Source organism: Pararge aegeria, chromosome 1 (genome assembly GCF_905163445.1).
Source record: "Pararge aegeria chromosome 1, ilParAegt1.1, whole genome shotgun sequence".
Lineage (NCBI taxonomy): Eukaryota > Metazoa > Arthropoda > Insecta > Lepidoptera > Nymphalidae > Pararge > Pararge aegeria.
The window spans coordinates 3,697,935-3,724,307 of record NC_053180.1 but is presented as its reverse complement, the minus strand read 5'-3'; the positions used below and the strand labels follow the sequence as shown (position 1 = coordinate 3,724,307).

General features: G+C 36.8%; 1 protein-coding gene across 2 annotated transcripts in view; it reads left to right on the top strand.

The window, feature by feature from the left end:
• Positions 1-26,027, top strand: part of LOC120625739 (zinc transporter 2-like) — a 45,073-nt gene extending 19,046 nt beyond the window's left edge. For both annotated transcript variants that reach the window (XM_039892915.1, XM_039892925.1), the window contains exons 2-10: positions 5,224-5,352; positions 10,286-10,448; positions 14,947-15,138; positions 17,048-17,225; positions 19,442-19,535; positions 19,654-19,778; positions 21,634-21,749; positions 23,612-23,792; positions 25,031-26,027. In XM_039892915.1, coding sequence (XP_039748849.1) covers positions 5,224-5,352; positions 10,286-10,448; positions 14,947-15,138; positions 17,048-17,225; positions 19,442-19,535; positions 19,654-19,778; positions 21,634-21,749; positions 23,612-23,760 — 1,146 coding nt within the window. In that variant the 3' untranslated portion in view covers positions 23,761-23,792; positions 25,031-26,027. The remainder of the gene's footprint in view (positions 1-5,223; positions 5,353-10,285; positions 10,449-14,946; positions 15,139-17,047; positions 17,226-19,441; positions 19,536-19,653; positions 19,779-21,633; positions 21,750-23,611; positions 23,793-25,030) is intronic.
• The last annotated feature ends 346 nt before the right edge of the window (positions 26,028-26,373 follow it).

The following is a 26,373-nucleotide window of genomic DNA, read 5'->3' as shown; positions in this document are numbered from 1 at the left end:
ATATTAAGAGGCAATTTATTTTTAACAGACCAGTTTGATATGCTATTTAAGTCATTTTGAAGAGAATCAGAGTCTAAAGGAGTTTTTATAGCTTTAAAAATTTTCAAATCATCAGCATTACAAAATAAATGTCTAAAAATATTTTGCTAATTAATAAGGTTATAATTTTAAAAATTAAAATAGAATTAAAATTCAAATACAAATTAAATAAAAAAAAAAATAATAAAAAAAAAAAAATTAACATCAATGTCCAAGTTTAAGCTTAATAATTTTTGAATATTTGATAACATAAGAAGTCAAGTATTTATTTTATTTTTATATTGAAATGTCAGATAGTACAATTAAAAGTGTCAATAATTTTACGCCTAAAGTCAGTGTATTTATTATGAAATAAGTCTATTTCTTTTTGTTTTTTTACGCAATCGTTATAATATATGATTTATATTTGAGTATACTAGGCGAACATAAAACAGTCGGTACTTAACCAATATTCATAAGCAATGAATATCGGTAAACGTTAACGCTCAAGTAGCTACGGTAACTGTCTTAACTCTTACTAATCATTACATCAACTTATTGTATTATGTTTTTTTCTTCTTTGGAACGCCTTGTGGAGGCCATGTTGCCAAAGCTCCGGTGTGAATTGTATATTGTTGCAGATGATTGTTACATCATTTTGTTTTTTTTTGATAGACGCAGGCGATACTTTACGGAAGTCCGTGATACTAAAACAATATTCAGATATTTCTATATTCTATATTTCTTTAGATGTTTGCCACATATTTCTATTAGTCCCCGATTTCTACGCTGTGCTTCGTAAAAAGCTCATTAGAATCGTCGCTCAGGCAACTCTGACAACGTACTTTTTATTAAATTGGCAAAAAGTGCACCAGATTCCGAACCTTAAATAATATAAAAGTGTAAAATAGTTTAATTTTAAGATTTAAACTAATTATTGTTTTTTTTAGTGTTTTGAGTGTTTTACTATTTATTTTATTTATTAATGTAATTGACATATGCGTGACAGTTTAGCCCCCACCACCTTATCATCATTCATCAGTTGCAACCAGCTAAGATTAGAGTCAAGGGCAAACTTGTAGTGGAATAAAGAAAAGAGCCCATACCTGCTGAACCATTATTTGATGCTTTACGTACCTACAAAGTATGATGTAAATCACACTTAAGGCGGATTATTTATTCATTCGAATACAAGATAATAAAATCAGTTAAAATAAATAATGGCATCAAAAAGAAACTAACTCAAAATCATATATAATTCTGTCTGCGTTTGATTTTGTTTTTTGATGTGGTATTCAATTTTGTAGTAGTTCTAAAAAAAATTAAGTATTCAGTATCGCTTAGCCTTAAATGAGGGGTTTGCTGCTTTCCGCTGAGGAGTTCTGTCCTCTATCTCCAACCATATTCATCAGATCTACACAGTTTGGGCAAAATTAAACAATATTATAACCTCTATAGTACAAAAATAATTATTTAAATCGGTTTTAATTTGTCTGAGTTATGGTGTAAAGTCGTCAAAAACTTTCATCCCCTCTCCCAAAGGAACCGAGCTTATTGTCGGGATAAAAAGTATCCTATATTACTTCTAACACTTCCAAGAATATGTGTACAAAGTTTCATGAGCATCGGTTAAGTAGTTTTTGCGAGAAAGCGTAACAAACAAACTTACATTGACATTTATAATATTAGTAGGGATAGGGAAGTAGGGTTAGGGATAGGGATAATTCATATAAGGGCTGAAAAAATAAATAAAAACAAAAGTAGATACGAGACAATTGACAAATCAGGGACCTTTTTTCATCGAAGTCGTTGCCAAAAAAGCTATGGAATAAAAATGTTAATCAAAAAATGCTCCCAAAGAAAATTTTAGGCCACTAATTTGTCTCGTATCTACTTTTGATTTCGAGGATTTGGAGGTATATAAAATCTTTTGAAGCCTTAAATAACAAATCTACAAAGAATATTTTATAAACAAAAAATTAACATTTTCTGGAGCTCAGACAACAAATAAGGTTATTACCATCTTAAAGTCAAGGTATCTTGGAATAATTTTCGTCCAAGCAGAATAAGCATTTCTCATTTCTTAGTCGACCCTCGTTTTTGCAACAGTTTTCGGAAGGCTCCATTAGGGTTACCTAGTCTGTGATTAATGACTGCGATTTAGTAACATCTTTGTGAGGGTACAGTGCCTTATCTTTCCCGGAGTTGTCCCTTTTTCCAGTAGAACAGGCTATACAAGGATCAGATAAACAAGCTCTTTGAATGAATGCAATTTGTTTCCTTATCATTTCTCAGTTAGGGTGTCTTAAATTAACTTGTCTAGTTAGCATGCTAGGACTTTGGTTAATAATTATTGAGTTCAATTGCCGGGTTTTTTTATACCAGGCTAGCAAATTGGTGCTGTCTACCACCACACCAAAACACACTTATTGCAGCGAGTTCCTATAGAATGTATAATATCTTAATGGGTAGGTGGCTTGGAAGCAGTCGGCTCTGCTCTAATCTCCCACAAAACAGGATAGAATAATGATTGTAAAATGTTGATGTTGGAAAAGAGAAACTGCTGAGTTTTTGTTTGGTTCTTCTTAACAGAATCTACATTCTGATCCGGTGGTAGAGTCATTAAATACACATAATTGACTATAAAGTGAGCCTACTTGAAATAAATGAAGAATCGTTTTTTGTTTTTTCTTTATCTCGGAGAGTTAAAAAGCTTCTATAGTCGTAAAAATGTAATAGGCCCGTTAACTAGTTGCGTCGCGATGACAAATGTCAACGCGAAATTAATGTCCAAAATAGAAGACCCATAGTTAACGTAATAGTAAACAATATATATCAAACTTAAACGAGCGCACAGTCAACTTTACAAGATGAGGAACGAAAAACTGCGCAGTGCGCGCGGGGACGCTTCAGTCATGTGCCGCTTGGTCAGATACATCAACTCAGACTCATTATTTAGAACCCATTTTGAGAACCAAGCTCATTCTTTGCAGTAAAGATAACTACACAATATTTAATTTCGATATTCAGTAAAAAAATGGTTACAGCTCTAGTATAAAATAAAAAAGACTGAGAACATAACTGTTTTCGGAACGTTTCGCAAGAATTATAAATTGCATGCTACTATAAAGTAAGCGCAAAAAGAATACTCGCGATATATTCTTTCATATTATTTAACGTTCCAAAAAAATTTACGTATTTTTTAAAACACTGTATGTAATTGATTTTTATTTTATTGTTTCTTTCAGTTTCGTTCCAAGTTACATTCTATGGTCTTGCTCAAATGTCAAAACGGGCCTATTACATTTTTACGACTAAAGTAACAAACATCTGCAATATTAAATTGATAAAACCCGCCAACCTTTATTGAAGATGGAGATTTCGTGATTATTTGAAACATTGCGTATCAGAATTAGCTTATAATATAAATAGTAGGTAAGTGTCTGTTTGTGGCCTCCTAACGCTTGAACTTGAGAAAAGTTAGCGTATTTTAAAAATTGCTGCTTGCTTTCATGATACGAGCTAGCCTTTCTGGCAAACACCTCAGGGAAATCAGAAATTCTACGCAGCGTAGCCGCGGCCAACCAATAATTTGATTAAAAACTACCACGATAAAACACCGTGGTGACATCGTATGAGTTACCAACAAATCATACTAGGCAAGCATAACCGATTTACTGGTATATTGAGAACATTAAAAGTGTATCGAAGGAGCGATAACAAAATATTATATATGCTCCATTGAGCTGGAAAGTGAAATGCGTTCGGTTTTGGCACTTTGATTGAAAACTTAATCTCAATTCAATAATGTAGGGAAATATTCCTGCATTATTAAAAGTCAATAATTTCAAGTGACACGATAAGGAAATTTTATTGTAATATTATAAAATATAAGGTCGGGAAATTTTCTTTTTAAAATTGTTGCCATCTATTTTGCTGATAATATAATTTTGTAGGGGACAAGTTATGGATTTAAATTTTAGGTGCAGGAAACGTTTTGATATAGGTACCTACATATCACAACTTATATTGAATTTTCGATTGTCTTTGATGTTTTCTCAAAGTTTAGGTAAGAATATAAAAAAAATTGTACTGTTTGCACAGATAATGCACATAAAGTTGAAATTTTTTTTTTTTTTTAAATTCTTAACAATGCTTAAAAATAAAATGAATATACAAAATGCTTAAATGATTGTTAATTGCAAAGTGACATATTTAAGGTCGCAGCAGGGTGCCGAATCAAAAGATGTTAAGACTAATATAATTTTTTATTAATTATTATAATATTAGAACTGAACTTATTAACTATGCTCGACTGAACTGTGGCACGAGCTCCCTAGCCTAGGTCCTACAATTAATTCCCATAGGAAGCGTGGTAAAAAAATCGCATCACGATTCAAAGCTTACCCCCGGAATTCGTTGCGCCGACATAACCTGAACATGAAGCGATACGGCGGCTTCTAGGTAAGCGGCCATACTACGGCTATCCCGTGGGTATGCCTACGTAACAAGTGTCACCACTTTTTGACGTGACAACGTCTTATAATTCGATGGAGCCGGCTGCACGCACGAAAAAACATGACGAATGCGGCGTTACCTCGCTCTGAGGCGTTCCATTCAAGGCTTGAAGTGCAAGCGAGAGCGCGGAACGAGCGACAAAGAGGCACAGTCGGCCTCCGCGTTCGACATCTGTCTCTCTCCTACTTGAGTGAGCGATGCGTCCGCGTGGACAGCTTCTATACAATAATACATTTACATGTTTTCGGCAAGGATGAAGTGCAGCGAAAAGTGAATGTGGTGTGAATTGTTTATAGCAACGATAATATCTATCAAACAAATAAAATTAAAATTTTCTTTTGAAAAATGAAACCATTCCATCAGTATTTTCTTACGACGTTGTCACGTTCAACTATCATCAGTAAGCCGACTTTACAGACAACCAATTTTATTGTAGTCATAATTGATGGACAAAGCAGATGCACTTGCTAGAAGTGCTTTGACTATAGCTATTTCCTATAAACAGAGCAATACTTCGCAGGGCATGCGAGGAAACGTCCTTCAGCGCCCTGTGTCCACCAACCTGAGGCGTACGTGTTAAGTCACTTGTGGCTGTAAATACATGGTTTTTACACAATTGTGTTTAAAATGATGATGATGATGATGATGATGATGATGATGATGAAGATGAACTTTTGCTTGTTCCAGGAGAGCTACACAGAGGTGTCGGTGGCGCCGCCCAGCGAGTCCGACGAGCATTGCCACTGGAAGAGACCAGAACCGCCCAGTGCGGTGCCACAGCTGCTGGCAGCACTAGTTCTATGTGCTATTTTTATGGTACGTCTTCTAGTTGAACAACTCATTTAGCCAGTGTTTATAAATTTTTTTGAAGTTATACTTCTTTTGGCGCGTTACGGAATAAATGAGAGTAAATTTTTACGGTGCGCGCGCACACCGTCACAAAAAACCGACACCCTGAAGTTAGCTATAAGGATTGACAGTGAACTTTAAATTGTCAAAGTCTGCGGGCTCATTCCGGTGATTGAATTGATTCAATTGTAGAAAAATCTTAAATTATAATGTTGAGTGAAACGTGGTTGTCCGATAATGAGTATTCCAAATTTAATTATGTTTATTATGGCCATTTCTTCAATTACGTAGAAATATTTTTTGGACTAGATAATGCGTTATAATAACACTTTCAATGTATTAATACCTTTTATCTATTGTTAGTGTAGTTTTTTCTACAAAAGTAGAATAAAGCGATAGATAAAATTTTTGAAAAGATTTTTATCTTGTTACGCCAAAGATGTATATAACTTCTTACGAGTGTACATAAGTACACTCACGTTTTTTTTTATTATTATGATGTAAAAGCCCATGCCCATCTCCAAAAACCGCCCAATCTGCTAAATATAATCCCACTGAAACATAAATATTATGAAAAAGAAAGTTATCAAAGACGCGATTGTCCCTTCGCCCGTAAATGGATCGCTATCCGAATGGATGTTAAGATGTCGTTTAATATATCTGCCATGCTCCTGAAGTCCTAACAGGTTATCTCGCTAACATCTTCTACCTTCTTCTTCTGTTGTTTATTTAATCTGTCGCCTTCAAGACAGGCAAAGATTATTGACTATACAGCCTCTTCTTCTTTTTTGATTTAATTTTAGAAGGCACAGCCGTTCAGGTCTGTGGCCTGTACCTATGGCCTTTGCAGAGCTGTGCTGTCATTTGTCTAATATCAGCTTAAAGACATTTATTTAATATCTATATATATATATTAATATCTATTTATATATTAATATATTAATAATAATATATATTATTATTATATACTATCTATTTATATATTAATAATATCAAAGTTAAATGGCCTTCTGGACGTGCTTCTCTGACTGAATCATCACTTATCATCAGTAGCTTTAGTACAAGATTTGTTCGCTTGCAGTCGTGAAAGTCGTTTTCGAGTATGGAATGGAAATACTTGAACATCGGAGTGAAATGTTTTTAAAAACGCGGGAGCGTGTTAAAACTCATATTTGCCTACAAATTTTTTAGCTCGGCCATTTGACAGAACATTAGTTAAACAAAAATTAGAAGTACAGGATTCGCGACTCTAACGATGAGCGACTAAACGAGTGATTTTAGGTCAATTTTATTTTAACGATATAGTGTTTAATACTCAACTACTCTGTGTTGAGTGAGCAAATCTTGTACTAAGGCTACGGGTACGATTCTTATGATTTCAAATTATGTAAGTGCCTCGTCAAAAAATCTATGAGATTAATCATAATATAATGACGATAATGTATGGGGCCCTAGGGGGGGGCCCTATCATTCAGATTAGTGTAAGATTTTCTACCTACGTTAAATTATTCGATAGACTTACACGCAAGTAAACTAAGACTTATATGGAATCGAAAAGCGCCATCTAGTGACAATACTGTTTGAAAATAGATGGCGCTCTTTTGATTCCTTACAAATCGTAGTTAACTGTCACGCGATCTAATAAGTAAACGTGGTAAGAAAATTTAAACACTTGGCATCCAGGCATCTTTCTACAACCATAACTTTAGCTATGTAAGGATGTATAATAAGAAACCTTTCCGACAAATAACTTAGACGACAATGGCAGTGAATCGTTGGTTCTATGCCAGCAACACTTCGATCGTTTATATACTGTGCAAACATATTACAAGTTGTATTTTTAGGGTTCCGTGCGTTGAAAGGAAAACAGCAACCCTTGTAGGATACTGAAGCGGTGGTAGCCTATTGGGTAAGCCTTGGGATTTCCTTTCGTGGAGACCGAGTTCGAGCCTCGGCCGGCACCACTAAATTTTCGGAGATATGTGGGTTTTTAATTCAATCAATTGAAATATCATTTGTGTTTAAGCGCTGAAGGAAAACATCGTGAGAAAACCTGCCTGTCTGTGAGTTCTCCATCGATCTCTCGAAAACGTGTGAAGTCCACACTTCCACACATGGCCAGCGTGGTGGACTACGGTCTAGAGCCCTGAGAGAAGACTCGATGATGATGAATACTAATAATAAATGACGGACAAAGTAGATGACCCACCAGGTGGTTAGTGGAAAACCATCGCCTGTGAACAGAGCAACACAGAGCCGCACTGTTTAACCTCACGCGTAGGGGTCAGGCTTAATTTGCCTATAATTGCACCGGAAGGCGGTGGTGGCAGAACTAAGCATAGCAGTAGTTATTTCCTGACTGAGCTAGGTTACAAAAAGCTCTATTGCTACTGTATCATCATCATCATAATCATCATATCCGGCCCATTACCGGCCCACTACAGGCCACGGGTCTCCTCCCACAATGAGAAGGTGTTGAAACCGTATTCCACCACGCTGGCCCAGTGCTGATTGGTGGACTCTGCACAGCTAGAGTGCACCAATGATACAATACACATATCACCTATGATGATATAAAATGAAGAAAATCTCCATTACGAGTTATAAATACATAAGGGTAGGTTTTTATAACTCTTACAATGCCTATACTTAAGTTTATATAACTCGTACTGGAGATTTTCTTCGTTTTATATCATCTGCATACCCTGTGCATACCCTTTATGCACGCCACTGCGTGCGTGGGATTCGAACTCGGCCCTCCGAAAGTGAATTCGAAGTCCTACCCACAGGTTTATCGCCGCTTCTGTATACGTTGAACAATATACATGTCCATCGTGGTATGGAATCCACAGTGCTTATTCAATCATACATGGCCCTCCTTACGGAACCCTCAGCGCTCGATTATAATTCGCACTTGGCCGGTCTTTCCGAGATAGTTCGATTAGTTTAGTCTCGAGGGGCTATTTGCACGTCAATGTATTGGGAGCATTGATCGCTTCTCTAGTCTGCTTCGTTTTTTTTTGTTTAGCTGATAGCCGTCTAGCCAGTGAGCCGTGCGACAGGCTACTAGCTATTTATGCAATGCCCATGTATTTACAACAAACTTCTATCAAACTTGCCATGTTTTTATACATAAAAAATTGGAGATGTACCTAGTACATGTTTTGCCAACTAATCCAGTACAGAGATTTACGTGGTTTGTATGTTGAAGTACTAAGTATATATGTACGAGTATTTCACACGTGTTGATTCACATATTATGTTGCTTCAAATGTCTTTTATACAAGTTTAGTACTTCTCGTATAAAGGTCGCTAGTGTGTTTTAAATGCAATTTTAGTACGTTTTACTTTCGTATGCAGGGCTCAAGTGTCTTTTATACAAGTTTAGTACGTCTCGTATACAGGTCGCAAGTGTCTTTTATACAAGTTTAGTACGTCTCGAATAGGTACAGGAAGCAAGTGTCGTTTACGCAAGTTTAGTACGTTTCGTTACAGGTCGCACGTGTATTTTATACAAGTTTAGTACGTCACGTATACAGAAAGCAAGTGTCGTTTACGCAAGTTTAGTACGTTTCGTATATAGGTCGCAAGTGTATTTTATGCAAGTTTAGTAGGTTTCGTATATAGGTCGAAAGTGTCATTTATGCGAGTTAAGTACGTCTCATATACAGGTCGCAATTGTCTTTTATACAAGTTTAGTACGTCTTTTATATAGAAAGCAAGTGTTGTGTATGCGAGTTTAGTACGTCTGGTATACAGGAAGCAAGTGTTATTAACGCAAGTTTAGTATGTTTCGGATATAGGTCGCAAGTGTATTTAATGCAAGTTTAGTAGGTTTCGTATATAGGTCGAAAGTGTCGTTTATGCGAGTTAAGTACGTCTCATATACAGGTCACAATTGTCTTTTATACAAGTTTAGTACGTCTTTTATATACTCGTAGGAAGCAAGTGTCGTTTACGCAAGTTTAGTACGTCGTATATACAGTTCCCAAGCATCTTTTATGCAAGTTTAGTATACAGGTAGCTCGTGTCTTTTATACAAGTTTAGTACGTCTTATATACAGTTCGCGAGTGTCTTTTATGCAAGTTTAGTACGTCTCGTATACAGGTCGCGTCTTTTTTGTAAGGTTAGTTCGTCTTTTATGACGCATGCACATACCCCATTGACCTTAAATAGCTGATACAAAGCTGGTGTTATAAGTGGTTGACATGGCATTGATTTCAAGGAAAGTTGTACAGCAAAAGCTTATAGCACTACCTATTACGAATATTATAATAACTCAGCGTATTAATCCTAGCTGTGTATAATATGAGTCCGAAGGTAATTTTGGAAGGCAAAAAGTAAACAATCATTTATAATACATTCATTAAGTCGAGGTTATTATACCTACAATTGATGATTTCCTTAATGACAAGGTTGCTTTGAAGAAGACTGCTTTGCTTTTATCTCACACAAGATAGAATATCGATAGTTAAATTTTGAAAAAGAGTTTAGTGTTTTGCAGGTTTATATCCGGTAGAATTTTCTTTCTGAACACACGCGGTGATAGAGATGTGGGAAACCTTGTTACAAAAGGGCCCAAAAATATGCAGCGTCTGTAGTAAATAGTTATGTGTCTGTATTTGGTACTTAGGAGTAGTTTTTGTGACGAGCTCTTTCAGAGAAGTACTCAATTCTGCCGCTAAGAAGCATTGCTGTGTTCTGATCCGTAAGGCGTGGCTACCAGTTTGTTAAAAGGCACATGAGGCTTAAGACACCTACGCGTGAGATCGATGGACAACCGGCACTTTGTAGGATGGTTTTCTTAACATGCCCAGCGAATTGTTGCTCTGTTTATATGCGACTGTTATCCATCATACCATATATGCGATGTAATCGAGAAACTCTGTTAATTTTCAGATATGCGAAATCGTCGGTGGGTACCTCGCCGGCAGTATATCTGTGATGAGCGACGCGGCACACATGCTGAGCGATTGCGGGGGCTTCGCGCTCGCTCTGCTCGCGTTCCGCTGCGCAGCAAGACCTCCCAACGCAAACATGTCGTACGGGTACAGACGAGCGGGTAAGTTGTTCTTAATTCAAATACTAGTTGAACTAGATTACTTAGTAGTTCTGTGGCCTTAGTACAAGATTTGCTCGTTCGCAATCCAAGAGTCGTCTTCGAGTACGGAAATACTTGAACAGTGAAGTAAGATGTATATTATTTGCCTACAATTCTTTAGCACGGGCTTTTGAAGGTTTGTAATATAAAAATTATAAGTACAGGATTTGCGACTCCAAAACGACTGTACGTCCATTTTTCTTTGACGATACAGAGTTTGATATGCGAAAATGACTCCTCGATTGGAAAGAATAAGAAGTGGAATTAATTTTACCAAATGAAAAAGATAGAATATAAAGTTGATAAAAATATAATAATAAACGGAGAATCGCTAAAAATGGAAGATGCCACATGACCTTGGATTGTAAGCTTCAGTGGAGTACCCATATAGATACAATAGCGGGTAAACTAAGCTCGGCTGCCTACACCGTCAGAAAAATTTTACAGATTGTTGATGTAGAAACACTTTGCGTGCTTTTATAGTAAGAGCTGTGCTGCTAATATATAAACTTAAACCACGTGAATCCCTCCGTAAAAAAAATTAAGAAATATGTATACTTAGGGTCGCTTCACAATATATTTATAACAATATAGTATTTGTGAGACAAGACAGGATTGTAATTGCCATCGATGCCACTGCGGTGACAGCGTTGAGAAACTGTCTCGCTGCGGTGGTTTCGAGGACGTTTTAGATTTTATTTAGTTTTAAATAGTTTATTTTAGGTTATATTTATAAAACAATTATTTTAAAGAATAAGTAAACTAAAATTATGTTGATAAAAAGCAATCTGCTGGCTCTCTTGCCGGCTCTTTTCGGTGGAATCTGCCTTCTTAACTGGTGGTAGAGTCACTACAAACAGACTGACTTGACGTTTCAAAGTTTCCAAGTGCTCATATTTTTTTATTTTTTTTAATAAATAATAAATATACTACGACAATACGCACATCACCATCTAGCCCCAAAGTAAGCGTAGCTTGCGTTATGGATACTAAGATAGCTGTTGAATATTTTTATGAATATAATACATATAAATACTTATAATATACAGATAAATACCCAGACACTGAAAAACAATCATGTTCATCACACAAACATTTTCCAGTTGTGGGAATCGAACCCACGGCCTAGGACTCAGAAAGCAGGGTCGCTGCAAACTGCGCAGGAAAACAGGAGCATAGTGAGCTCAAAATCAAATGTCAAATGTTTATATGTATATTGCTATTTATTTATGTATATTATTCATAAAAATATTCATCAGTCATCTTAGTACCCATAACACAAGCTACGCTTACTTTGGGGCTAGGTGGCGATGTGTGTATTGTCGTAGTATATTTATTTATTTATTTTATTTTATTACTTTTGAATGTGATCTTAGGGCTGTATCTGATTTCTTTCAGTAAAAACTATGGCAATAGTTTACTCAAAAACTATCAGCGTTCCGGTTTCACAGATAAAATATTAAAGTATTATTAAGGTTTTCATTTACACGTTGTTTAACATAATATATATACTGAAACACAGTGAGTAGTGATAAGCGGTATCATCTTGTAGCTGAAGATCTCCTTTTATTGACTGATAAGAACAATAAAGGTACATATGCCGATATCAAGGACTCAATAGAATTTTGTTGATAGATACATAAGGGTTATTTCATACGGCGATTAAAAAAAAAATTTGCATAGAATAAAATATAGAAAACAGTTTGTTAGACAAACTTAGTACGGATAAATATTTGGAAACCCGATTCATTTGGAAATGGAAAATACATGTTGTAAAAATAAAAACTTAGATACCACAAAAACAATTCCTTGTCTTAGTTCGCAGTAAAATCTATATTGCGAAATGGTAATACAGTCACAGCAAATCGACAGAACTGACTTTTCAAAAGAAATAAAGAGAGTTCCACGTGAAATTGATCATTTATTTATTATTACGTTAGATGTTTTCCATGGGCAATTCCGACTAAATATAAAACGTGTAAGCGAATTAAGAAATGCTATTGAAGGGCATAAGTATATTTTCATAAGGAACCATGCTGCAAAAATATTAAAATAAAAGAAGCATATTTATTTATCCATTCAAACTAATGCCAAACATTCTAAGTGCTGACGTTCTATGACAACCCTATTGAAGATAAAAGACCGACACGCGCTTAGTACCTACGCTACACGACGCGTACCTAATAAAGCGACATTAATCACTAGATTTTGATTTTGCATGTGATGTTAGGTCTGTATCTGATTGCTTTCAGTAAAAACTATGGCAGTAGTTTACTCAAGAACTATGAGCGATTGGGTTTCACAGATAAGTCTCTGAGACAGTACATTATGTACCTCTAAAGCCTGTGTGTGAAGTATTATTTCAGGTTTCTTTTACACGTTGTATAAAAGGGGTTTTGATAGCCTTGCGGTTTGGGCTTTGACCTCCTTTTCGGGAGAACCGAGTTCGATCCTGGGCAGGCACCTCTAACTTTTCGGTGTAATATGTGTTTTTATTTCAAGTAATCAAGATATTACTTTAACGGTGAAGAAAATCACCGCGCGGCAAACCTGCATGCCTCTCTCAAAGGCATGTGGAGTCTACCGATCCGCGTTTGGTCTACGGCCTAAACCCATATACTATCGTATATCCGTTTAACTTTTTACTAACTTTAACTATCGTGTACCCGTTTAACTTTTAGATAGATAGATAAATTCTTTATTGCACACAATTTATAATATAAATTGAAAACATAAATATAAGAAGAATAACAATGCGCAAAGGCGGTCTTATCGCTTTAAGCGATCTCCTCCAGACAACCCTTAATGAAAGAAGAACAGGAGTATGGAAACGGTATAGTGCAATTTTAAAAATATATAACATAAACTACATCTACTATATATAACAATAATACATAAACAGCTAATACAAATACAAATAATACAGAAATAAATACATACACATATAAACATATATATAAATATATAACAATACACAAATACATACAGAGCAAATATATTAGTTTATGACTCCGTAGATAAATAATATTCTTTTAAACGACTTTTGAAGATGCTTAATGATTTAGACTGTCTTATGTCTCTTGGCAATCCATTCCAGAGTATAACCACCTTGACTGTAAAAGAATTTCCATACGCATGCGAGTGACTGGCAGGAACATGCAACCTGTTGTCATCCTTAGCCCTCAAATAGCACTGAACATTGCTACCAAGAAAGTTGAATCGCTCTTTTAAATATGGTGGCGTCTGAGGATAAAATAAAATAGAATATAAAAGACAAAGAGCGTGCAAGTTCCTACGTGATCGAATTGGTAGCCAGTTTAACCGAGAACGATACTCGGACACATGATCAAACTTACGTATACCAAAGATAAACCGTATACAACTTTTTTTTTTTAATGTTTATTAACCACTAAAATCTTAGTTTAAAATCTTAAGAAACGTTTGCGATTGCGTTAATTTCAAACGTCTCGTATGTGGAGACCCTAACGTTTTATCATTTAACATTAGATGATTTAGGACTTTTGGTAATCTTTATCCACTTGTATTATTTGATAAAAATGGCTTACAGCTATCCGATAGAAATATCTTACAAGTTGTTTCCGCATTTGTAAATTACCAAAACATGAGGGGGATTAGATCAGGTTATGTGGAATCAACCCCAGCATAATACACACCTCGCCATCTAGCCGAAAAGTAAGCGTAGCTTATGTTAGGGGTAAGCTAAGATTACTGATCAATATTTCTATGAATAATATATACTTGTAATATATGTACATATAAACACCCAGACACTGAAAATCATTCATGTTACACAATCATTTTCCAATTGCGGGAATCTAGCCTACAATACAAATGTCCGTGACATTTTATGTTTGTATTATCATAGGGAAGGACCATAGACAAGTTAGGTTATTATTTTTAATTTTATTTAACCTCTTTATTTGTACACCACTATGGAGGAAATAATAGAATAATAGAAATAAAAAGACTGCAGTAGAATACAAAATGCGGCCTTATCGTTTAGTAGCGATTTCTGCCAGGCAACCTTAGGATTAGGACAGCATGAGCGAGAACGGACGTTATAGATTATATGGGTTTCCTAGTGAAAGGCCTAGGTTTGTAATTTGATTAGGCGTTACTTACTTGTCCGTCGGGCATAAAGTAAAAGTCAAAAATATCTTTATTCAAGTAGGCTCGGCCCATAGGTGGCCCTTTTGATGCGTACATGAGAATAACACGGTAGTGAGATGATGGCGATAACCACATTCGTAAACTTAAAACTAAAGCTACGAGGGTTCCAAACGCGTCCTGGTCTAAGAAGAAGCTCACAACAAACGTAGACGAGTGTTTTTTTTTGTTATCACCATCTGACATTGTCATTTAAAATTATTAAAAGACCAACCTGGTTAGAGCAATATAAATGTCTTTGAAGCCAAGCCTAGAATTGTTGACCCCGCAGAGGTGCTGGGTGCGATGACGTCGGTGCTGCTGATATGGGCGCTGACCGGCATCTTCGTGTACGTGGCGGCGACGCGTATCCGCACCGGCGACTACGACATCCATCCCGACATGATGATGCTTGTGTCGGGCTGCGGGGTGGCCTTTAACGTGGTGTTGGCGCTGGTGTTGCACGGCTGCGCCTCGGACATCGGTGAGGCTTTTGTTATCACCATCATCACATCGACCCATTAATGGTCCACGACGGCACTTCTCCCACAATGACAAGGGGTTAAGGCAATCGTCCACCGATGGCCAAGTGCGGATTGGTGGACATCGCACGCCTTCGAGTACATTATGGAGAATTCTCCGGCATGCAGGTTTCCTCACGATGTTTTCGTACACCGTTAAAGAAGTTATATTAATTTGTGTTTTTTTTTTTTTTATGTTTATAGACGAGCGCTTGAATGCAATCACAACTGATGGTAAGCGATGATGCGCTTGCCTTTGCTGCTTTCTTAGAAGATGCCTTTTCACTCTTAATACCGAATATATTAGTTTACATATGCATTTCATATATTTTATATGATTAATGTTGAACTTTTATTATTTAATTTATTTAATAATGAATTTGTTATTAAATATGAATTGTAATTATATAGCATTAGTGAAATTAATTGTAATTAATCAAATTCTGAATGTTATTAATTATTTTTAAGTTAAGATTTGCATGCCTTTAAATGGGCTAAACATTGTTCTGTATAACCTTTTTGTAACATTTATAATTTGACATGTTTTTTTGCAAATAAATGATTATGATTAATAACGCACATGACTCTTAAAATGAGTGGTGCGCGCCGGAGATACCATGCCGGGGGACTTCGACTTCACTTTCGGGGCCCGAGTTCGAATTCCAGCACGCACCTGTAAGGGAACTATGGTGATACGCTCGACCGTAACAATAGGAAGATCTTCCTCCGAGCGGGTGATCGTGCTCGGGGACCGAGGTCCGTGCATTCATTTTTGGAAGTTATATATATAGGCATTCTTAGTGAACACTTCGCTAGCGCGATGCAGGATTTTTGTAGCGCAATCTAGTTATGTAATGTGGAGACCGCTACACACCTTTAACTTTTCCAAGTTATGTGCGTTTCAAGCAATTTAAATATCGCTTGATTCAACGGTTTCACCGAAAACATCGTGAGGAGAGTTCTCCATAATGTTCTAAAAGGCGTAAAGTGTCCACCAATCCGCTCTTGGCCAGCGTGGTAGACTACGACCTTAACCCTAACCCTTCTCATTCTGAAAGGTGACCCGTGAGCACAAAAGCTCCTGTTGGGTCGAAGTGCATCCGCTTAAGCGGGCCTCATTACAAGGTGATCCGTGCCCTGTAGTGGGCCAGTAATAGGTTGATATGATGATGATGACGCTGGTGATGAATATGATGATGAGGATGAATTTGATTTGCTTCTAAGTATGTCATCATGTTAACCCATTAACGGCCCACTACAGGGCACGGGTATCCTCTCACAAAATTATGGAGAACTCCTAAGTCATGCAGGTTTCGTCACGATTTGGAAAATTTGATGTATGTTCATAAAAACGATCACATCATCGACATCAAAAAAAATTCTTAATTTAAGAAAAATGTGACTGAAATAATTTATACATTCGAAGTAAGAATAAATTAACAGTGCAATATAATAGGTTACATAAAATTCTACAATGAACTTCCCATTGACATCTTGGAGATGTATGTCCCTTAAAAAGTTCAAAGTTTGTATTAAACTAAGGCTTAAAGAAAAGTCCTATTACTACGTAATCGATAAACAAGCAAGCTTGGGTGTGAACCAGGTTGCTGTTCTAATAATTTAAAATGACAATTTGAGATGGTGATAACAAAAAAAAACACCCGGCAAGTTTATCGGGCTACTTCATAGACCAAGACGCGCTTGGAACTTTCGTTGCTTTAATTTTAAGTTTACGAATATGGTTATCGCCATCATCTCACTACCGTGTAATTCTCATGTACCTAATGTACGCATCAAAAGTGCCACCCATGGGCCTACTTGAATAAAGATATTTTTGACTTTGAATTTGATTAAAATATATTTTTCGTCCAGCTCACTACCACTCGCACGGCGGAGCGGCGTGTGCGCACGCGCACAGCCACGAGTCTCGCGGCCTGCGGCTGTTCAGGAAGCGCGACCAGAAGCAGAGCAATGGCGGCCTGGTCAACGGGGAGTACGGGATGAAGGATCTGGCGGCTGCCGAGGCGCACGTCGCTTCCTCCTCCGCTAGGTGATTGAAGGCATATATATAATACTAGCGTACCCAGCCCGCTTCGCCGGGCTAGATTTTCCTTTATTTTATTTAAACAATAAACTTACATTAAATTTTTAATTTAAGTGTCATAATATATTAAATCATTTATTTCTCTCCATATTTATTCTTCTATTCTCTTCTCGAGCGGGTGAAGATCATACTACACCCATGTACACCCAACAATATATCATCATAGTAAATAAAAGCTGTACTTGACAGTTCAGTTCAAAAATGGGAGTGCTCCGATCGTCACCAAACTTTACAGGATTACTCGCCAGGTCAATCCGGAGATTCCCTGAAAGTTTCATTGAAATCGGTCCAGCCGTTTCGGAGCCTATACGGAACATACCCACACACTTTCTCTTTTATATATATAGATAGATAAAAAACAAAAATAATAAGTCGCATTTAATAGTAGCTTGCGTTATAAGTGATGAATAATATTATTTTTTTTTACAATAACAAAACTTTCTTTTTGTAATTTTGTGTATTTATTCAATATAAAGTTTAGTAATTTGTGGGTGTGGGTCTACTGCTAGTGCTATTTTAATTTTAGCTCTGTCTATTTTGTTATTTTTGTGCATGCTGTCTGTTGTCCCTAATAAATAAAATAAAAATGGATAATTTTGAAAAATATATATGTTCGGAATTATCTACTATATCCAAAAATATCATATTTTTGCAGAAATTATAGGTTTTTGTTGATATCAATTTATTATTTACAATTTATTTATAATTTTTATTAATACATAACTATAACCTAAAATAAACTATTTAAAAACTAAATAAAATCTAAAACGTCCTCGAAACCACCGCAGCGAGGCACAGTTCCTAAGATGCTGGCAGCATTTCCCCTCTGGATGGCCAAACTAATTCGTTGGCCAAGGTAACTGCCCGCTCTAGGATCACCGGTAGACTCGATAACCCTTTTCGATAATTCTTTGAAAAGGGCTCTTGCCTCCGGACCCCACGGTCCCAAAGTCTCTACACCAAAAGGCACAAAAATGAAGCTGCTATCCAGGTTTTCATATTTACGCCTCTTGGCCTGCTCGGCACTGGAAGCAGCCGCACCTACCATTGACGAAGTGGCCTGGATGTGTGATGCAGCTAGGGTATCAACACAAGTTGCATCCCAAAGAAGTGACCTTCCAAGCCTCCAAGGTATGAGCGTCATACCATCAGGTCTCTTGCCATCGCTCCGCGCCAAACCAATAGGTTCTAATACAGCTGGTACGTGAGCGGTAGCTAGAGAACGTCGGATGATGTCGTTGATGGTGCTATGGCGAGAGAAGCGACCAGCGCTTCTTGAACAGGAGAGTCCATGGTGACCGTAGGTGTCAACGCTGTCACCGCAGTGGCATCGATGAGGCTGAATTATAGAGGCGCCAAGCCTAAGACCAATCACCACCGATAGAGTGGTGTGGTCTAACATAGTGCCCAGGTTAGCTGAAGGGAGAGCATGTAGCCAGTAGCCGGACTCCTTAGCAGAGAGAGCGAGAAGACGAGCACGGTCTCTTTTAGATGGCATTTGGTCTAAAAGTGTGTCAAAAGTTTTTTTGCAAATAATGTCGTCCCACTGTCTCTGTGAAGAAAAAGAAACCGGCAAAATACTGGGACTAAGAGCAGACCAACTATTTCTTGCCTCTGCCAAGTATGACACTTCTATGGAACCCAAAGAATTGGATATAATTTTTTGAAAAAGAGTGTGTGTACTGTACACAGGAAAGAAAAGCTGGCAGCGAAACACTTGAAATTTTGCGAATTCCAAGACCGCCATACCCTATCGGAAGTGAGGCCTGGGTCCATGCCTGATTACTTATGGGACAATTTAAAATATTATTCATTTATTATTATATAAACAAATTATATTTAAAAATAATATTTTTTCCTGTTCCCTGATCGCTTAAGATTATTAATTTTGGTAGTAATAACAAAAAAAATAACAACTGATAGTTTAAAATCACAAAACGTTGTATATGTTGTATATGCAAATATTTTCGAAGTTCAAGCGGTACAAAAATTTTATATAGACGTGACGTCATAACTTTGAATTCGACATTTCACCTATCTTGGCGGATCGCTCGATTTCGCAGTTTTGTTTATTGAAATAAATACCTATCTCACTTAGCATATAAATAAAAATAAGTTTTTCATAATACACGAATATAGCGATTCTTTGTTACTGTCATCAGAAATATAAACCTCCGTGCGGCCCTCATCCACGTTATTGGCGACCTCATACAGAGTTGCGGTGTTCTGCTTGCTGCGGTACTCATCAAAATATACGTAAGCTTCCACATTGTTACATACATTATTTACTAACGGTTCTCCGCGACTTCGGCCGCGTAAGTTTTAAGGTTATGTTTGTCCGCATACTCACCTTACTCTGTGGCGTTTTTTGCAGCCAGAGGCGAAGGTAATAGACCCGATATGCACCTTCGTATTCAGCGTCCTGGTACTGTTGACGTCAGCGCGCGTGGTGCGGGATGCGCTCGCAATGCTGATGCAGGCAGTTCCCAGCAACTTCAGGTATTTATTATTTTGTGTTTGAGCGTGCGTCGGACGTGCTTGCGTGCATCGGACGTGATTGCGTGCGTTGCGTACATCGGCCGTGCTTGAGTGCGTTGCGTGTATCGGACGTGTTGCATTCATTGCGTACATCGGACGTGCTTGCGTGCATCGGTTAGGTGATTTGCGTAGGTGCGTATGTAGGTTACGGTGTTTTATAATTATACTAGCTGTTGCCCGCGACTTCGTCTGCGTTTGATTTTGTTTTTTGATGTGGCGTTCAATTTAGCTGTAGTTCTAAAAAAAATAAAGTATTCAGTATCGCTAAGCCTTTGTTCTGTTCTCTATCTCCAACCACAGTTTGGGCAAAATTAAACACATATTGTAACCTCTATAGTACAAAAATAATTATTTAAATCGGTTATAATTTGTCGTAGTTATGGTGTGAATTATCAAAGCACTTTCATCCCCTTTCCCAAAGGAACAGAGCTTAATGTCGGGATAAAACGTATGCTATATTACTTCTAACACTTCCAAGAATATGTTTACAAAGTGTCATGAGGATCGGTTAAGTAGTTTTTGCGTGTTAGCGTAACAAACAAACAAACTTACATTCACATTTATAATATTAGTAGGGATTTCTATATGGCTCTAGATTGCGAAGACTTCGGTAACGCAATGTGTGATTTTGTGGCGCCATCTAGATAGGTAACGTGGAGATCGCCGCAATTCCATTACACCACGTTCGTGGTTCGATCGCTGGGATATTCCACTGTATTAAAATTGTTATGCGATAGACCACCAAAATAAACTGCTGAGCAAGCACGGTCCCACAAACCTACAAGCGGTGACCTGGATCTATCAACGTCAAACGCGGTCTTCGCGCTTTAATATGCAAAGCGATTACTATTTGATCAATCGGTTTTGACGGCCCATTGGCGCAGTTTGCAGCGACCCTGCTTTCTCAGTCAAAGGCCGTGGGTTCGATTCCCACGACTGGAAAATGTTTGTGTGATGAATATGAATGTTTTTCGGTGCCTGGGGGTTTATATGTATATTATAAGTATATTTATGTATGAAAATATTCATCAGTCATCGTTGTACCTATAACACAAGCTACGCTTACTTTGGGGCTAGATGGCGATGTGTGTATTGTCGTAGTATATTTATTATTTATTATTATCGGTAACCACACAATAAATTCAAATTCATATTCATTTATTTCAAGTAGGCCTACTTTACAAGCACTTTTGAAACGTCAAGTATGTATGTTTGTAGTGACTCTACCGCCGGTTTGGAAAGCAGATTCTACCGAGAAGAGCCGGCAAGAAACTCAGTAGTTGCTCTTTTCCAACATCAACATTTACAATCATTGAATAAGTGATAGATATTGTAATTTTTATTAATTAATTAGTTCGATACTAAAGTTGAACTTCTTTTCACCATCTTCGTTGCATACAATGTGCTAACGTAAATCTTATAAATAGATTTTTTTTCCTAGCCACGTGATGACAAACGCCATTCATTGGTTGAATCTCTGTTTAGTGTGTGGTAAAAAACGGTCTATTGTTAGAAATAACTTTATTGCTAGATAATTAAGGATCATAATCGCGCGTGACGACGTAGGGTGCAAGGACAAAACACTGTTGGTTAGTTTTCTTTAGTATTTTAATTTTTTCTGTTTATTATAAATGTGAATAGGTTTTCGTTTGTTTGTTTAGCTTCCCAGCCCTAACTAAGCAACCTAACATCTTAATTTCTGGCATAAAGTTAGTTTAAAAGACGGAGACTAACATAGGCTAATCTATCTTACAGCTAGTTAACTTATATATAGTGAAATAAATCGTGCATTTTTTCTAAGTAGAATTTGTTGCAGGTATCGTGAGTGCGTGTCCGCCTTGTCGGCGCTAAACGGTGTGAGGCACGTGCACTCGGTCCACGCGTGGGCGTTGTCAACCCACCACACGGTTCTCACTGCACACGTTGCCATAGGTGAGAACATTTATTTTACGAAACATAATTTTTCCATAAAGTCTAACGTAATTAATTGCGATAGTTATTTTGGTTTTCTTATAATTTTTTTTAAATTATTAATTGGATATAAATATATAAAATCCACGAGTTTCATTGCAGATTGCAGTTTTGTATAATTATATAGTTTTGTTCTGTTCTATAATATTCTATTCCGTTCCGTTCCATTTAATTCAATTCAATTCAATTCAATTGAAGACTTTATGATTTAATACATTTAATTAATGTGATTAGACGGTTTTCTTAATGTTGAAGTCACAATAATATTAGAATTATTGTAATCTCACAATTACCTATAGTCGTATTGAGTTATTTATTAAGTTCCAATAACCTATGCACATTACAAATGTTTACGCCCGTAACGTGTTTACGAAAGTAACGTTTATTTTTATTTAATATTGTTTGTATTCTATTCTGTTCTGTTCTATTCTATTCTGTTTTGTTCTATTCTGTTATGTTCTGTTCTGTTCTATTCTGTTCTGTTATAGTCGGTTCTGTTCTATTCTGTTCTGTCCTATTATATTCTTTCTGGTCTGTTCCACTCTATCCACTCATTTCTATTCCATTCTGTTCTAAAAAAATCCTAGACTAAAAAGCCAAAAATCACCTCTCCAGCTATAATTATTATTTACTCTAGAAACTTTCAAATACAGTTATTCGAAAGTGCTTTGTAAGATGTATATTTTCATAGTTTCAAGTTTCGTATATGTTTATTACTTATCAAATGGCATCGTTTCTTTATATATACGCGCTTTTTCTTTCATATCTCAAAACTTAGTTTTTGTAGATAACGACACTTTAGCTTTAGATCAAGTGTACAGAATAAGTGTCCTCGTTCTACGAACTAGTTGGCAGACCGGTAGTGAATGCTACAGGATTAGGGGCCGTTCATGAAATACGTGAGATGTTTAAGGAGGGAGGGGGTCGAGTCAAATTTCATCTTATCTTACGTTGTGGGGGGGTGTCTCGGCAAATATCAATTTTCCTGATTGAAACAAAAACAAATTTACTATTTTGGTCCATTGGTCCTTTTTACAATAACAATTCAACGCGTTCACGTAAGAAACCCACATTTTGAAAAATCTCACGTGAGATTGAGGGATGGGGGAGGGGGTTGCATAACATCTCACCAGGGGATCCCCCAGCAGTGGGCTAGCACGGGCGGGAGATAAAAATCATATCCCCTGACAAGGGATTTAATTAAAGTGCCCAGCGCATCACTGGAACATGGAATAGGAGAAGTTTACCCCCGTTTATTAATGTTTATTGTGCGCCAGTGCTCTGAGAGTTGATAAAGCTGTGGGAGAAGATAAATTTATTATCAAAATTAAGCTTAATTTTCTATACTCCGCGTAAAGCAGGTGAATCTGTGTGGTGTAATTTATAATTTCTTCAACCCTTATACTCCACACCAAACAGATCTTAGGCAATATACCCTCTACGCACGTTTCGCTCCGAAACCGGAGCATCCTCAGGAGATGTTGACTTTACAATGAATAATTGTTCACTTAACAATTATTCATTGGTGTGGAGTATAAGGATTGAAGAAATTATAAATTACACCGCACACATTCTCCTGCTTTTCGCGGAGTATACCAAATTAAGCTTAATTTTGATAATATATCATGGATTTCCGCAAAGTAACGCCTGCTTGTTCCAATAGATAAATTTATATCATTTCCCCAGGGATATTATTGTCCCCTACCCCATGCTAGCCGTGCTGGGACAGAAAATTAAAAAAAAACACCTCATGTAATTTATGGTCGACCCCTTGCCAATAACTGTTACTATTCGTACTATACGTAGTTGTTTTCGTCCCTCAGACGAGCTGGCCGACTGGGAGACGGTTCTGCAGGGCTGCCAGCGGCTGGCTCGACAGTTCGGCGCGGCGAGTGGCGCCTTCCAGCTGGAGCGCTACTCGCTGTGTATGGCCAGCTGTGCGGACTGCCGGCAGCCGGCGGCCGCGCCCTGACACCTGCGCACGCTCACCCGCTAGCCGCTCAGGTACACTCCCATACTAACTCACCTGCTCATACTACTGGATGCGTAGTATTCACCTCATCACTTGTACCTGTTGACTTATAGGATAAGAGGCAGGGAAATGGGGAAATTTATTTTTTCTCAGCTTAAGGGCCAATTTAACCGATGAAGTCTCAAAAAATTTTTGTTAACATCCCTGTTGTTTCGTAAACGTAAATGGTGTTAACATCCCTGTTGTTTCGTAAACGTAAATTGTGTTAACATCCCTGTTGTTTCGTTAACGTAAATTGTGTTAACATCCCTGTTGTTTCGTAAACGTAAATTGTGTTAACATCCCTGTTGTTTCGTAAACGTAAATGGTGTTAACATCCCTGTTGTTTCCTAAACGTAAATTGTGTTAACATCCCTGTTGTTTCGTAAACGTAAATTGTGTTAACATCTCTGTTGTTTCGTAAACGTAAATTGTGTTAACATCCCTGTTGTTTCGTTAACGTAAATTGTGTTAACATCTCTGTTGTTTCGTAAACGTAAATTGTGTTAACATCTCTGTTGTTTCGTAAACGTAAATTGTGTTAACATCCCTGTTGTTTCGTAAACGTAAATTGTGTTAACATCCCTGTTGTTTCGTAAACGTAAATTGTGTTTACATCCCTGTTGTTTCTGATGCCTTATCAGCTAACGGGGCATCAGAAACAACATCCCTGTTTTACGTTTTATGACATACTTTTGACAGACCATTAATAGATTAAGCACTCTCACATTACTCTGTGGTTTAAAACTACCAAAAAGAAATGTCTGTTTTTTATACATTGGTTCTTACAGAAGCGTAATACTATTTTATTTAGTCTGATAACAAGTTCGACGAAAAATGTTTTTATTCGATAAATGTTAAATATGGAAGCTTGATTTGAAATTTTGCTGGTTTTCAAAATGGTTTTTTTTAAAAACAATATTTTACATTATTAATTAAGAATTTTTTTTTTTTTTTTTTTTTTTGATTTTTAATGATAAAAGCGAATTAGTATTTATTGGTACATCGTTTCACGGAGCAACGTTCGCATTTAATACAATTCAAAATATGGCCCTGCCGGAATCGTGCCTGGGACAGCCTGTTTAAATTCACAGTGCTCACTGAAGCGCCAGAGAAGTCGTCAAAATGAACCAAATTTCCATTATTACAAATGTAAATAACATTTAATGAACGCAACACAGAAAGGTATTAAAAATGAAAAGAAGAATTTAACGTTCAAATTTCATTCCAGATTGTGGATATTACGCGGCTGAGCCATGCCATGACAGAAGTCGTCACAAAAATTAAATAATATAAAATAGATGAAATGCAACATGAAACTAAGGTGTAATTCATAGGGTAAGCTCGTCAAACCTATTTATTTATATGTTAATATTTATATGAAAATGATGATGTGGTGATGAAGTGATGATTGAAGTGGTGATGAAATGTTGAATATGTAAGATAATTAATAGTTAAGACTTGTATCGAACGCATCATTCCAAAGTGTTAGTTTAAATGTAAATGTGTTTAGGATTAGTGATGAAGTCAAATTAAGGGTCCCCGCAGACTGCAGATTTGTTCGTTTACAAATCCCAACGTCCACTTCGGCAAGGATTTTCAGTGACGAATCATAATCAACTTTAAAAACGCTAGCTTAAAGCCGATAATAGTATAATGCCGATTAAAAAAAAATCCTTTCGTGAGTGAGTGAGTTTAATCCCGGACACCTCTAACTTTTAAAAGTTTACTTATTATCATTCATTAATCCATTCAAAGGCATGTGAAGTCTACCAATCAGCTTTTTGCTAGCGTGGTGGACTGCGGCGTGAACCCTTCTCGTACTTAAAAGGAGACCTGTGGTCTGTAGTGGGTCGATACTTAATTCATAATGATAACTATAAAAGTAGGTAGTCTGCTGGGGCTCTAAGACTGAGATATATATAGTGTGCTTTTACTTTGCTCAGACTCAAGAAACAGTTAAAAATTAGACAAATTTACACGCAGTCTGGCATGAACTATTGACTGAGTAGAATCTAAGTTCACTCTATAAGTCTTCCTAAGAAATATACGATTTATGGAAGGGATAACTAGGGGGTAATAAATTATGATTTACGTAGAGGGGTCGGACCAAAATTGTAAGCAGCGTAGTGAAATGGATGTACTTAGAATTCGTTTTCAACAATGTTTTTAGTAAACATACAAAGCATTGCAAAGTTAATTAAAGCTAAATTATTCCGCGCTGTATATTTTTCGCCTTTTTTAGTCCAAACAATACATATGGATTTATTATTGCCTGTTATAAAAAAATCTTTTTAGTCCGAAATTTAAAACTCGATTTTATTTTCTTCTAACACCATACTCAAATCGGCGGGCGAATCTATATATATAAAAGAGAAAGTGTGTGGGTATGTTCCGTGTAGGCTCCGAAACGGCTGGACCGATTTCAATGAAACTTTCAGGGAATCTCCGGATTGACCTGGCGAGTAATTTGGTGACGATCGGAGCACTCCTATTTTTGAACTGTCAAACTGTCAAATACAGCTTTTATTTACTATGATGATTCCGTACAAACTAATTCAAAAATTCTAAATG